This window comes from Periophthalmus magnuspinnatus, chromosome 17 (assembly GCF_009829125.3).
Source record: "Periophthalmus magnuspinnatus isolate fPerMag1 chromosome 17, fPerMag1.2.pri, whole genome shotgun sequence".
Classification (NCBI taxonomy): domain Eukaryota; kingdom Metazoa; phylum Chordata; class Actinopteri; order Gobiiformes; family Gobiidae; genus Periophthalmus; species Periophthalmus magnuspinnatus.
Genome location: NC_047142.1, coordinates 3843463 through 3859494, shown reverse-complemented (window position 1 = coordinate 3859494; position 16032 = coordinate 3843463). Strand labels below are relative to the sequence as shown.

Sequence of the window (16032 nt, the reverse complement as noted above, 5' to 3'; positions counted from 1 at the left end):
ACTGAAGCTCCCCCAGCATCATATAAGGACACATGCTGTCAAACAAAATGATGTATTCCATGTAATTTGCCTCTGACAGAGTTTCACAAAGGAAAGAGGATATAGTATATGGAGCTTTCCCTTCTTGGGAGATGCCTAGGAATAGACCAGTAATGGCTATAGTAAACACTATATTTAAAATGGCAATCACACTTTTGGTTTGTGCATCTTTTCTTTAGGTTACTGTGTTAAAAATGTGAAAACAGAACTAGTTTAGTCCAAAGTTACTCCTTACGTACTTCCAAGAATCTGTATTATTCACTGGGAAAAGTTTATGAGAACTTTTCACAGCTTTCAAAGGCTCGATCGGAGTTTTTCTGTCATGATAAAGCTGACAACAACTAGCAGGCTAACAGTGCATTTCCAAGACAACACTTTATATTTGGATGCAGACAGTACACAACACACTTATTTTGACCTCAAGAGCTGCACATTTTCTTCAAATACATGGACAAATTGTGTCCTTTAAAGTACTTTACATGGAGTTTTCAACTGATGTTTTCAGTCTGTCCAGTTTACTATTGTAATAACTGACAAAACCAAGAGAAATATCACTCAGACACACTTAAAAGAAACAGTGACTAAACAGATTTTAACAGACTGCTCTATAGATTACTCCAATTTGCCTTAGATGAACTTTTTAATCTTGATCTACACCTGAGACAGACTTGATGTTATTTGAACTTACCATTGTCTCTGTGCCTCGTACGTGCAGCCTGTCAGTGCTCTGCGGAGGGCTCGTATGGGACCACATGTAACTCTCTGTCGGGCCAGTGCCTTTGTCTGCCTGGTGTGGTGGGCCAACAGTGTGATCGATGTGCTTCTGGAGTCCTGAGCTTTCCCCAATGCTCTGGTGAGTTTGAAATGGACTCTTTTCCTCATATTCTGTGCAAAACTTGTATAACCTCCTTTGTTTTTCTCCTCAGCACACATCAGCACCTGTAACCCCGCAGGATCTGAAATCGCTGATATTCAAACGGTATTAAACCATTTATTGAACTTAAAAGCAGCCATATTACTCTATGCTACAATGTTGTTTCCTCATTAAAAACATGCCTGGTGTTGTGTTTTGTTTCATTCACATTTGTAACACACAAATTAGATCTACATTCAAACAGAAAACACTCTGTTCCACCTTGTGATGTCATGTGTTAATACAGGAAGTGCTCCTCTGTATTTTTAAACTCCATAAAACTCCATATAACTAGAATCATTTGGATAATTTCAGCCCTGGAATTGCCTATTTCTACTGAACAAATGTTAAAGGTAGCTGCTAACTTGAAAACTACTGCTTCATGACATCACAAGGTGGAACAGAGGATTTTGAGCTTTGGAAATGTAGACAGATTGATAATAAAAGGTTACTCAGACGTGTGTGAATGAAACAAAACACAATTCCAGGTCTGTTTTTGAGGCGGTAACAACATTATAACATGACTTAAAGATCACACGAATCCATATTTTTGTATAATGTAGGACCTTTTATATTTTATCTAAGGGAAACCTATTTTAATGAAAGTATTGAGTGTATACAGCAGACTTAGGTGTGGTGTAGAATTGTATTCATTGGCAGCTCTACTGTTCCCAAATCTATTATAATTGAGGATGTTTTGAGTGACAGTTTATTTCCTTTTGCAAAGAATAAAGGAAAGGAAGAGGGTTCGTCCTTGCAGTGTGTTATGCAAAGAAACAGGAAGATTAAGTCATGTCGAGCCCTTTTGGAGCTTTTCCCGTGCTCTAATTCATTCACAAACAAGAAGTGTAATCACGAGTAGTAAAAAAAAAGACTAAACAAAATGGCCAATTCTGACTTGTGTTGTTTCAGGGTGTGTGCCGCTGCCGTCCAAATGTGGAAGGAACCCTCTGTGATAAGTGTAAACCCCTCTACTGGAATCTGGCCTCAAACCACCCCCGGGGCTGTATAGGTGAGTTATTGTGTAACATGCTAACTATAGACTGTATGAAGAAGTGAATTAAGTGAATGTGACGTCACCCATAGCTTCTGACTCCAGTCAAAGGAAGCTCATCGAAGCTAACAGTTATAGCTGCCAATTTGGAGTCAAGTTGCATATTAGGAATTCCGACAGAGCGTATCTTAGCAACCAAAGAGCCAATCTGGAGCGAGGCTGTTGAAGGTAACCCCTCTTCCCGCCTGCACTGCTGGTTTAACAGGGAGCGAGCGCTTAGCAACACTGACAATCAAACCTATTGCTAACGCTAGAGAAAGAAAGGCGCCTGATTTGTCTCTTATTCAAAAAATCACAAGACTTTTATTGCCATTGTCAGTGAACACAACTCACAAACGACAACCTTTTTTTGGTGATAAGTGCAACGTAAAACACTGAATAATAATAATATAAAAGTTAAAAAAGATATGCTTAAAAATAAAATAGTCTAGAGGTAGATATATACAACACAACAACAACATCAGAACAACAGTGCAAACATGACTTATTAATGTTCATGCCTTGATTTACAGACACAAAAATAAATAAATAAAAATACCAGGATCATGTAGAGCGGGTTTATATTAACATTTTAAGGCCAAAATAACGTGTCTGACAGCAGCAGTTATAGAGAGAGGGGACATAGTTTTCCAATGTAAAGTGAATTGAAGCCAGAGTCGACGGACCCGGAAGCGCACCCATGATCACTTTCTATTTAGAATACAGCGGCTAGCACGTTAGCTATGCCCATTTATATTTACAGTCTATGATGCTAACTTACTTTTTCTGCTGCTTTGAGCTATGGGGTTATTTATTGTAGCCTAAAGATGTAACTTTGAGTAACGTGTTTCCAAGTTTACAGTTTAAAACCACATCTACGTTTCTGAATATGCACTGGAGTTTTAGGGAGGCTCTTAAAATAATTTGATTTAATTAAGGTAGTTAAATGTGTTCTTTTTCAACACAATTTCTGAATCAATAATTGTTTTGTGTGAAGCCACAAAAATGTTGTGACACATCTGTCTTGGAGGCATCTTTACCATAAACTGTCAGATTCATGTCAAGTCAAATCAAGTAGAATGTAATTTATAGTTTTTATATTGCTGTGTTCTAGAGATAATAGGAGGGTGCAGCCTGTCACTGTAGGTTATCAGGTTTTCAGCTCAGGGCAAATAAGGTGAAGATGTACGTAACAGTATGTAGAGTAAGCGTCAAGTCATTGTAAAGTACTGGAACATTCCTGCATTGCTGACTACAAGATTAACACAGTGACTGCATGGCGTTGTTTCCAAAATGCAAAAATACTTTCCTTCCTTGGCTGGAGGACTGTCACCCTAAAACAGGGCTAATAATATGGCTTCTGTCTCCGCTGCAGCTGCATTCCATGTCCAGATAGCTTTCTTAGGTTACAGAGCAGCGCTACAGCAAAAATGTTATTAGCAATGTGCCTGAAGACAGAAGAACTGGAAAATAATATCCAAAGAATGCCTTTGCTCCACTATGGCTGGACATTACCTGGTTTTTGTTTTCACTGAGTTGAAAGGAGGCACAGACAGCAGGAGCTTTGATGTCAGATTCATCAAGATTAGGGGTTTGTGTGGATGTGTTTCACCAATTCAGTAATCAGACTCTATTCAGCGCTGATCCCCTTGTTTACCCCTCTTTTATTCTCTCATACAGAGTGTCGATGTGACGTGAAAGGAACCATAAGTGGGATTGGAGAGTGTGACCAGGTAAAACAAATATGGAATTTTACATTATTAAAACTGAAGCACTTAATTGATGGGTTTCGGCTCTCTGTTATAGATGACATTTTGAGGGCTTTTCACAGTTCAAAAGATCAAATATTTAGATTTTTATTGTCAATTACTGACAACTGATCTAATTTTTCATCATTCTGAAACCCAGTGGACTGGTTAGGTTTTCTATTCCATGGTATAGAACGTGGTATATTTTGACCTTGTTTATGGTTAAAATCTTTATGGAGTAATTACTGGGTTTATCCACCTGAAACATTAACTAGCACACAGTTCAATGTCTTCTCTATCAGCAGAAATAAACAAAGGTATGATTATATTTTAGCGTCATAAAGTGGTGGCACTATTAAATCCTAAAGATGTGATTGTTGTCAGTTTTTGGACCTAATAGTCTCACGTGGCAACCTCACTGTTAGCATCACTACTTGTCCAATTGTATCTCTGTGAGGTTTTTACTGAGTCACGCTAAAATTAATAAATATTTAAAGATGAGGCAGTGGACAGGGCACTACGGGTGAATGTCAATGATAACATGTTAAAAACTACACAAACAAAATGAATACTTCACAGGAGGACACTTCTGTATTTAGAAAGACATATTTCTGTCTCAGTGCTAATGCTAATGCTAATTTTAAGGCATAATAAATATTAAAACATCACCACAAACTGAAGAATTCTACATATAAAAATAATTGGGTAGTGTTTATTTTAATTAATTTGATAATAGGTTGTTTATTTGATGCTTTCCAATTTTATTAAAAGTGACTGTTAGCTTTAAGACACAGTGAGCTGGCTAACGTGCTTTAGACGGTGAGTTGCTCTTGTTGTCCTCCATCTGAAATGATAGTTTTAGTGAGCACATCCTGTATTTGTCATTAATACCAACCCCAGACATACTTTGTAACTCATGTCACTTTACTTTTGATTACAGAAAACTGGACAATGCCACTGTAAACCCAATTCTTGTGGTCACGGATGCGACACGTGCAAGGATGGATATTTCTTTCTTCGAAAACGCAATTACTTTGGCTGTGAAGGTTTGTGTGTTTTTGTTGAAATATTAGTCATTGATCAGTCAAGTATTTGATTGTGGATTTGATTCTATCAATTTTGTAAATTTACCAAAATAAACCATTCATCCATAAACGATTCATTCATTTTCTGGACACAAGGGCTACTCTTGGCCGTGACCTAAAACAAAACAAGAACAAAACAACAGCAGTCTCAACTCACAAGAGCCAGTCTCCAAAAAGAAAAACTGACCAATAGAATCTCCACATTCACTTATCGGCATAGCAACCAAGTGTGACATACAAAAGTAGTTGCATTAACAAAAACTCACACACACTCACAAGAACAACGAAAAGGGTCTGTTGCTAACACTAACGGGAGTGATCTTGGGGAAAGAAGGTGCCTGATTTGTCTGTTATTAATGTTCATATCTTGATTTATGGACACAAAAGTGAAATAAAAATACAGAGATCATGTAGAGCGGGTTAATACGAACATTTTAAGACTGAAATGATGAGTCTGACAGCAGCAGTTACAGAGAGAGGGACAATTTTTCAATGTAAAATGAATTGGAGCCCGCTGTACCCACGCTAACTTTCTCTTTGGAACGTGGCGGCTAGCAGGATAGCTATGTCCATTTATATATACAGTCTAGGTGTCAACTCTACACAAACACAACTAAACACAAAATATCAGAACATTACCTTATACTATTTTATAAAATTTAAATCAATAATGTGATTTCTAGGTTGTCAGTGTGATGTGGGCGGAGCCATTGATTCAGCCTGTGATGACGTGTCCGGACAGTGCCAGTGCCGCCAGAACATAGTCGGCCTTAAATGCACTGCGTAAGATCCAGTAGACTTATATATATATGTACATTAATATTCATTGTCCAAACCATTTGAGAAGTTATGCAACCCTGCTTAAAATTTTGAACTTTTTTAGGCCCGCACCCAACTACTATCTCCCCTCACTGCACCATCTCAAGTTTGAGCTGGAAGATGGCACCACTCCAAATGCCAGACCGGTGCGATTTGGTTACGACCCAGAGGTGTTTCCAGATTATAGCTGGAGAGGTTATGCTTCCATGTCGCCTGCACAGGTCAGTCCACTTCATCAACACATTCTCCTTTGATTGTTTACGTAGATATGCACAGTGTTGATGTGTTTTGTGCATGTAAACACACACCTAAATCAGATATCATTATTGGCTTATCTGATTATTTTATATCTGATTTCACTGACCATTCAGATGTACCCAGCGTTTCCTATTCTTATCTCTTCTCTTCACCATCATCCTTTGCTTCCATTACTGCACAAATACTTTTCTGATTAGTCCTTTCTGTGGGAACTAACACTCTCTCTTCCAGCCAGAGGTGATCCTAGAGCTTAGCTTCGGCTTTCGTGGCCTTTTCCACATTGTAATACGCTACAGCACCCCACCTCGCAAGGGGAAAGCACCCGTCAAAGCCAGAATTTTGGTGGTGGATGAAGCTGGATTTAAATCTTGCTGTGATTGTAAGTGACAGGGGTGCTCAAGTGGCTTTTCATGCTTTTTTCTTGCATGCTGACTATTTACTTTGATTTATTTGCACTGTTTACTCAAACTTAACATCATTCCATTATTGGTAAAGTGCATAAGGCAGGTTTTCATGTTTTTCTAATTATAGTTTTAAACCAGTTAAGTGTCAGTTTGTGGGGGGAAAAAAAAAAGTTGAAACGAAAAGTACAAAAATGCTAACCTGGCTCTCAGCAGATTGATTTGTGTAGATTTCTGAGTACAACACATCAGTCTTTCAACCAATGATCTGAGCGTTCAAACAAATTTTGCAAGTTGATTGACGGAACATTCACAACAGTGGAACAGGATGAAAAATCTAACTTAAATCCATTTAAGAGAAAAGCACAGATGTCTTGCACATCCACAGATGCACAAAGCACAAAAAACAAAAGAGTCTGTATTTCTACTAAAATAAGCTGAAGTACGTCTGTTGGCGTCGCCATGTTGGTTTTGGTTTGTTCAGCGCTGGTTTCTGCCTAAACCACTATGCTGAACTGTGTGTGATTGGTCGGTTTCATGGTGTGGGACCAATCACCTGCAAACACTTCAGCTGGAGCTGAACAAGATGGATTCTCAAGAATCTGTCAACTCACAAAAATCGCAAGAATTCCCGACAAAAATACTGAAGCAGCGGTGCGTTAGTGAAATGAATGGTCTAACCAGTCATATGCACTTTAAATTGTACTTTAACTGTATTCAGTCATGTGTTTGTCACTTATATCCCTGCAGAATGAAGTCAAAGTAAGTGTGCATGTTGACCCCAGAGATGAGAGTCCGCAGTTTTTCCGTGTGGTTTTACGATTCATTAACCCAAGCAGCTCCGCAGTAGCCGGACGCATTAGAGTTACTAATACAAGGGGCGCTGCAGGTAAGGCCATTATTCTAACCTTTAATACACAGTTACTTGTTGCTCATTAACTACTTTCCTTGTATTGTACTTGCTTTTGTAGTGCTGTTGAGTTATGCTGAGATGTATTAGTTTTAATTTTAGTTCATTCTTGTAGAAGTACATGGAGCTTTGTATAAAAATAGTAAACATAAGTCAACACCCATTAGACTGAGTTGATTTGGAGAGATGGTGCATATGTTTGTAGCATAGTTGAGGGCTTCCAGACTGATGAAAAACAGAGAGAGTAAGAACTGGTGTGAGAGAGGGGAATGCACAAGGTTGGGTTACATATTAAAGCAACTGATTTGATGTGGCCGCTCTTGAGGTTGAAAGGAGAGTAACAAATGCACCTTGTTCTTCATGTTAAGATCAGAAAACACTCTTAAAATGTTTTCACTTTTAAAGGTTCGCTATGTAACTTTTCTGATGAAGATTCCACAACCTGTTCCATCCCGTGTCTCTGTGATGATGTTATTGCTTTTCCTGAAATGTTCCACAGTATGACATTAAACTTAAATCTCATATCTTGCATTTATTCATGTCTAAACAACCTTAAAAAAAACATTCATATTTTCTTGTAGCAGGCTTGCATCTCCACAGATCTGACTTGTAAGTTGGCTTAGAGGTGCCACTTGCTTGTTTACATGTACATAGAAAAGTTTAATTAATGCCATACTGTGAAACATTCTCGGCAAAGCAATATCACCTCCATTGAGACACACGGGCGGCAGACTCTCCACTGGAAAAGTTACATAATTCAACTTTAGGACATCACTGTGTATAACTTTTTTTTACCAGTGTGCTTGATTATTCTGTCTTGTTTTTTTGGCAGGGTCAGAACAGAGCAAGGAAGTGGTGTTTCCCAGGAGTCGGTCTCCATCTTTCCTCACCGTCCCAGGAGAGGGCTTCGCGGAGCCCTTTGCCCTCACCACGGGGAAATGGTTCATCCACATAAGAGCCGAGGGAGTTCTGCTGGTAACTCCATTAGATCTGCATTGTGTGAAAATCAGCTCCTGATTAATGTTTTGAGGATGTTGTATCAGTTGTTTTGCGTTGTCTCTAGGATTATCTTGTATTGCTGCCCCGTGATTATTACGAAGCCCCTCTGCTTAAGGAAAAGGTCACCACGCCGTGCACATACCAACTCACTGCTGATAGGGACACAAAGTAAGTCCCATTCAGAGTTCACTTATTTATTATTAGTTATTATATTCTGTGACTGTTTAGTAATGTAAGGTATTAGATTAGATTCATGTAAAGGTCCGTTATTGATTCTTGGGAGCTTTAAGTCATGTTATAATGTTGTTACCTCATTAAAAACAGATCTGGAGTTGTGTTTTGTTTCATTCACACATGTTTGAGTAACACTTTATTATTAGTCTGTCTGCATCTTACCTTTCGTACAGGCAATTCTAGGTCTGAATTTACCCAAATGAGAAGTATATGCAGCTTAAAAACACAGTGGAGCACTTCCTGTATTACCACATGATGACATCACAAGGTGGAACAGAGTGTTTTCTGTTTGAGAGAAGAACTCAGTCTAAATATGCAGGGAGTGGTAAATGAAACATGAAACAAAAACATGATGAAAAAATAAAACATGAAATAAAACACAACTCCAGGTGTGTTCAGATTAGGAAACAATATTATAACAGAGATCAGAAAATAGCACAATATGGACCTTTTCATTTGTTTTTTAGGAAATTTCCAATAATAAAATACAAAAGCTGTAAATCGGGAAACACCGATCTATCCAATATTGTTATTGTTTGTTAAAATTTGCTGGGTCACATATCGGCTTCCACATATCAGTTCAGCCGATATACTGGTTGGACATAAAAAACTGATGGTGTAAGACTATTTACTGGTTTTAAATTTAAATTTCATTTTTGTATATAAGTGTTAGCTTAAATAGGCAGGTGCATTGAATTATACTGTGCAAATGCAAGAAAAATCACAAATAAAACTATTAAATTTAATACATATACAAAAAATCAAACAACATACCGCCCTCTCCCACCCCTCATCCCCGCACATTCCTTCATCCCTCACATCCCTCGTTCCCTCCCGCCTCTCCTCCCCTCACATCCCTCCTTCCTTCCCATCCCTCCAGCCCTCACATCTCTTCCGCCCTCATACTTACACAACACTGAGCCCACGAACAATTTGTGTTTTAGAGTACACATTCACTCACATCCATCTGCACACACACGCACACACGCACACACACGTACACACACGCACACACACACTTTGGGATCAATAATAACTGCATAACACATTTGAATCAGTTTTGTCTTTTTTATATATATTTTTTTATATTTTTGTCCATTCAAATTTCTACCCCACTTTTACCATGTTTTTGTCAAACTGTAAAACATTGTTGATTATGTGTTTCAAATATCAAGGTTTTTCGAGTTACTCTTCTAGCTTGTAGGGGTGTAACAGTACACTAAAATCAGATTTGGTTCAGTTTCAGCTTCAGTTTTCAGAGGCGTCGATTCGGTTTATTTTTGATACATTTTTTGTACAGGAAAAAGCTGAAGAAAAAAGCAGCAAAATGTACTGAACCCATTATAACATATATAAATTTGACTAAAATGTGTTTGAAAAATGGTTAAATAGAATCCTATATGATACTTCTTTAAATTTTGTCAATTTTGCCCATCTCTATTATGTACTAACTAATTATTATAACAATTTTGTCTAATTTCTGCACTTTTCCAGCTGTTTACTCTACAAGCACCTGTCCCTGGATGCATTCGCCTCAGTCCTGGGTACACGGGGAGTTCTGTCGAGTCGCAGCGGGCGCAAGAGGAGGCAGACCAAAGTACGACGTCCCACAGCAGATCACCCGGAGATGGCTGTGCTCAATGGGAGGCAGGTGGGTGAACTTAAGTCTGCGTAGTCTCCAAATGTAATGTAACAGCAATGATAAAATGTCCTCTACAAACATGTTCTGAAACACATGGGATTCTTGTGTTAGTTTATCAGTTTATATTTCACTAGACCTGTCACAATAAATCGACTTATTGTTCAATACATGACAGATGGAACAATCATTTTTGTGGGTTAATGTTTATCGTGGGGACTTTTTCTTTGCACCAGTAGGAAGATTTAGATTTTTTTCTGTACTACGATGAGATTAGAGCTTTTGAGAGTTGCATTATGAACTTCTAAGGCTCATTATAGATACAAAAAAACTACTTTTAAGTGTTGCATTCTCTTATTTAATTATTGCAGCTCATATTTTTAACAATACTGTACATCTAGAATACTTTTTGGTGAATATTTCTGCTTTATGGTTTCAGTATTATCGTTTATTGTCTATATTTACATGCATTATATCGCACTTCAAAATTATCGTGACAGGTCTATATGATTCTCAAATGCTTCTGGAGTTATTTGCAATATTCACTGTGAAGAGAATACTTTTTTTTTTTTTTAATAAACCGCAACTCTAACACCTTTTGTTTACTGTTTCTGTTTGTGGGTTTGGTCTATTCTGCCACTATTGTACCGTAAATCTAACCACAATCGCAATAATTGTCAGAAAAATCACAAAATTCCAAAATTATGCAGCCGATTCAGAATAAATTATCTTCTTGTTTCCAAATTCTGTCTAATTAGTGGTTTGGAAAGTGCAATTCATCTCCAGCCCTGTCATAGTTTTGTCATAATTGTTCTGTTATGAAATGGTTGTCTTCCTTTATATTTACAGTGTTGTGTTTTGTGTTGTAGTCTCAGCTGCAGCTCACCCTGCGAGTGCCTCAGCCCGGTGCCTACGCGCTCGTCCTGGAGTATGCCAGTGAAGTGGACACTTTGCAGAACGTAAACATGCTCATTAGCGGACAGACTGGCACTCAGATTCTGGCAAGAGCTAACGTGTACAGCTGCGCTTTCAGGTTTGCTACAAAGAAAACGAGATTTGATACTTTAAAATACAAAGGGGTCTAATTGATCTTACTCGTCTTATGTTTACTCTAAACAGCTTCTTGTGCCGGAGCGTAGCGGTGGACAGCAGTAACAGGGTGGCGATGTTGCAGTTAACCCATAAAACAGGACTCCTGCTTCAGACGTCTACTACGACATTTATGTTGGTAAGAAGAAGTTACTTGACGACTGTGGCTCTCAGCTGGTTATGTACACAGTTTATCAAATCATTTACTTCTGTTTTATTGTACAATTTAAGGCATGACTATGAATGGGATGATAAACATTCATATTGTTAATAATCGTGATAATCGCCAACAAAGATAATCGCCGTTATATCACCAAAATGTGCAGAAAAAGCTACTTATCCATGATGTTTTCTTCTAGATCATTATTGTTTTCACTTAAGAGTGTTTGTCCGCTGATCCGAAGGTTTGTGGTTGACATAAACATCATTGGTAGAGCTGTCAGATCCACTGACCCTCAGGTTGGCGGTGCGATTCCAACTCACACAGACGACTACTGCCATTGTGTCCTTGGGCAAAACATTTAACCCCCCTCACTCCCAGTGTCTGCGTACACTGTTGTATGAATGTGAGTGTGAATGGGTGGTGGCAATGTAAAAATGTGACCGTTTACCATAACAGTTGTTTAAATATAAAACCTATTCTTAATATTAAAATGATAATTATTCATACCCATAACATTCTTAAACTGTCAGCAACTTATCGTAATATATATTTTCTGGACTATACATTGCTCCAGAGTATAAGTCGCACCAGCCAAAAAATGCATAATAATGAAGAAAAAAACATACACAACGGACTATAAGCTGCATTTTTGGGGAGAAACCAAGAACAGACATTTTATCTTTAAAGGCAAGTTATAATAAAAACAATAAAATGTGGAACAACAGGCTGAATATCAGTACATCACGCTAATGTAACACATTTATATTTATTCTGCTCCATGAAGCACAGACAGAACTGAACACGTGTCTGGTTTGTTAACGTAAGATATTAACAGTTAATCAGATAAATAAAGCAGAAAAAACAAGCAACAAGTTTAGTCTGGATCTCACTCCAAATCAACAAATCCATGGAATTCTTCATCTTTGGTGTCGCTTCTGAATAACTCCACCAACTCCAGAGGAAGATGAAGCGCCTCTTCCTCTTCTGCATGGCTTCATCAGACTCAGCAGAATATGATTTTCTTTTAGGGGGCAGCGCGCAGTTCTCAGTGTGACAGTAACAAAGATGTGAAATTATATATTTTAATAATTTCACGTATAAGTTACATCTGAGTATAAGTTGCACCGCCTGCATTTATTTTGGACATGACAATCATGGCACCAAATTTCAATATCGTCCCGTGCCTAGGAGTGACTACAGATGTCAGTACATGCTTTGTTTCAATCTAGTCTTGAAATAATTTTTACTTTTTTGGTTATATTTGAAAATAGTCACACCAAGCTGTTGTTTTTGTTTATTTGACAGAGACAGATATGATCTTAGAGTCAAGCAATGTTGATATCACGATGTTGTAACCACGGAAAACTGACAACAGCAGTCACTTTAAGAGCTTTTAACAGACTGATATAAGGGCTTTTAACAGATAGAGTTACACTACATGGAATGGGGGTATTAGATTTGTAAAAGTAAAATAATGCCGTTATTTATTTCTGCCTCAGTACAAGGTGTATGTGATCCCTGCAGAGGAGTTTTCAGTGGAGTACATCGAACCAAAAGTACTGTGTGTTTCAACTCACGGACGCTTCACTGAAGACAGGTGAGCTGCTGCTGGTCACGATTTACTCTCTCACAGACTACCATAATATTAGTCAAGCCAAATGTGTATTATTTAGATTCATTGGGTGTGTTTTGGGGCTTTGGCATGTGCAGAATGTGTTTGAAAAGCTGAGGGTCAAGGCAGGGTCAAACTCTCACCCTCTGTATAATCACTATTTTCACTTTAACTTCTAAAAAATGGTATTTGTTCACAGCTGCTCTGTCATTCACAGGTCATAAGTGCTAATGTGTAAACCTGTAATTGTGTAGAATTCCGTGGCTCAAGTCTAGACCATGTCAAATTGAAGTTTAGTAGTAGTTTTAAGTAATAGTTTTGTAGTAACTGATTTCATTTTGGAGTCATTTTCACCTCTAAACATCTGTATGAACCCGTAATATCACTCACTTTTATTCTTTTTGCAGTCGGTATTGTATTCAGAGCCAGTTTGACATCCCTGCGCCCCCTTACACTCTGTCTGCGGCCCGGGACGGTCAGCTGTCCTCCAGCCCAGCGTCTGACCGTCAGCACAGAGAGAGTGAGGAGTGGAGACGCCGCAGACAGACCGGTGTATTTCCAATTCGTGAAGCTCCGAGTGACGGCGTTCTGCTCAAATTCCCCCAGGTATCACTGTACACATGTGTTTTTATAAACTCAATGCAGTGCCCTCCACCCACTTTGACAAATATGAGCTCTGTTAAGTCTTTGCCCTTTGTCCTGGAGTTGAAGTTGTTGTGTCTCTAACCACTCCTTCTGTATTACTCACTCCAGTCACACTGCTAAGGGACTGGCTTACAGTGGTGACCATTTGGCGTGTTATCGTGTAATATCTAACTCTCAGGAGGATGCTTCCAGTGTCGTGCTGCAACGATTAATCCACTAATTCACATTCTTTACTAGTCACGTTTTGATCATTGTAATAGTTTTTTCTGGACAAGACTCTAAAACACATTTTAAAAAGATCTTTTTATAACAAAGTGGCGACAATAACTGGTTGAGTGTAGACTGTAGTTTGAATCGCGCCCTCGGCATAAACATCATTAGTTGAGCGTCACATCCACTGACTCACAGATTGATTGTGAGATTCCAGCTCCCACAGATGAATGCTATTGTTGTATACTTGAGCAAGACACTTGACCCACCTCACAGACACTGCCCCCAGAATAATTGTAAAAAATAAAGCTGATACTTTGCAGATTGTGGGTTATTTTTAGAACATAACCTCCGCGATAAACGAGGGACCAGTGTATAAAATTGTGACCATTTAGCATTAAATCAATCAAGTCCAAAAGTAATAAACATTTTAAAATTTTCCTTTTTATTTTCCAACCTTTATTTGGTTAAAAATGTAGCAAAAAATATCAATGTACAATAGAAATAATAGTTTGACTAGTCAACTTATGGGAAATTCTGACTAATTGACTACTACATTAATTGTTAGCCGAAGCCCTAATCCAGAAGTTACCTGGCCCAAAAAGTCAAGTATAGAATAACTTTTGCTCTGACTTTGACTTTCCTCCAGCTGTTTTACACTGCTGCTTATTGCTTTCTAGACGGAAATCACTTTCTCTCCTCGGGTGCCCCTCCCAGGCAGGTATGTGGTTGTGGTCCATTACCACCAGCCCGAGCACATCAGTTTCCCTGTGGAGGTGCGAGTGGAGGCGGGGCGTGACTGGACTGGTGAGTGAGCCTCAGGCCTGCTAAGCTCGCTCCTGCCTCATCAAATGGAACCAAAATCCCCAGGCTTCCATTTGGATATGTGCATGTTTATTTTGGACATAGTATAAAGTCCTTTTCAATGAGGCAATCAGTTATAAATCTTTGGACGTTGGACAAATTCCCTTATATAGCTGTAATTGTTCTGTCTCTCGTAGGGTCAGTGAATGCATCGTTCTGCCCTGCGGTGTCGGGCTGCAGAGAGGTAGTGATCTTCGACGGGCGCATTGCACTTGATTTTACTCCAGATTCCTGGCGACAACCCAGCATCTCCCTCATCATTCCACCGAGCAAGACCCTGTTTGTGGTCAGTTCAGAGTTTTTGTCGTCTTATCTATTGACCCACCAAGGCACAGTGGTGAAAGGAAAGAAAGTAAAAGTAGTAAAGGATTGAACTTCTAGGTATCTGTACTTTACTTAAGTACATTTACAGTGGACGCTTTACTTTTACCTCACTACATTTGAGAGCAGTATCTGTACTTTCTACTCCACTACATTTTTGAATAGGACTGAAAAGTAAAAAGTACTTTTTATATGATATGAGAGGTTATTTTTACCGTGTTCGTGCTCACATCTTGACTAAAGTTTTCAAGTTCAAGCTTCGGCTTTGAGCAAACAGAAATAAATACACAAAATTCATGAGAAAAACTAAGAAAGTGATTCATATTGTTTCTGTTGACCAAAATATGTCTAATTTTTATCGATATCTCTACATTTACACTTGTGTGAAATACGTTTACTTTTTACTCTTAAGTAAAAGTATTTAATTATCTGTTTAAAAATGTACTTAGACTGTAGATTTTTCATGTGATACTTTTGCTTTTACTTGAGTAACTTCTGCATCTGTACTTTTACTTAAGTAACAAAATGAAGCACTTGATCCAGCACTGCCAAAGCGTGTCAGGCACTTTACACAGAAACATCCAGAGTGTTTTTGAAAGAGCTCTACACGTTTAGTACTTTGCATTTCTATATGTCGTCCTCTCAAGCATCACAATGACCTGCCTGTTTTCTCACCAATGCCACATAGAAAAACACTCATACTAAAGTGAACTGATCGGACCCGTCTCTTCTGTGTTCAGGATCATGAATCAAATTACAAAACAATCTCACAACTTTACTCAAGCCAGATTTTAGTGCTGTTACCATACAAAAATTTCAGACTCAGTTTTGATACAAAGGAACAGACTCAAGGAACACTCCATATCAATGTCAATATTAAAATGATTATTAATAATTAACACAAAATAATAGGACTTTCTTTATGTTACTGTGCTACTCTTTTTTTACTAGTTGTAATAAAGTTTAAGATCATTCTAAAAATGCTCAGGAAAGGTCACATTTTTTTCAATTTTGTCCACTGATCTGAAGGATGGTGGTTCAAATCCCGCT

General features: G+C 38.3%; 1 protein-coding gene across 2 annotated transcripts in view; it reads left to right on the top strand.

Moving 5' to 3' along the window:
- LOC117385057 (laminin subunit alpha-3-like) overlaps nt 1-16032 on the top strand; it is an 89736-nt gene that overhangs the window by 38838 nt on the left and 34866 nt on the right. For both annotated transcript variants that reach the window (XM_033982300.2, XM_055228326.1), the window contains exons 15-31: nt 755-892; nt 966-1018; nt 1865-1964; nt 3666-3718; nt 4674-4779; nt 5502-5601; nt 5702-5858; nt 7047-7185; nt 8039-8181; nt 8270-8373; nt 9934-10090; nt 10948-11111; nt 11198-11306; nt 12830-12927; nt 13350-13548; nt 14478-14604; nt 14799-14947. In XM_033982300.2, coding sequence (XP_033838191.1) covers nt 755-892; nt 966-1018; nt 1865-1964; nt 3666-3718; nt 4674-4779; nt 5502-5601; nt 5702-5858; nt 7047-7185; nt 8039-8181; nt 8270-8373; nt 9934-10090; nt 10948-11111; nt 11198-11306; nt 12830-12927; nt 13350-13548; nt 14478-14604; nt 14799-14947 — 2096 coding nt within the window. The remainder of the gene's footprint in view (nt 1-754; nt 893-965; nt 1019-1864; nt 1965-3665; nt 3719-4673; nt 4780-5501; nt 5602-5701; nt 5859-7046; nt 7186-8038; nt 8182-8269; nt 8374-9933; nt 10091-10947; nt 11112-11197; nt 11307-12829; nt 12928-13349; nt 13549-14477; nt 14605-14798; nt 14948-16032) is intronic.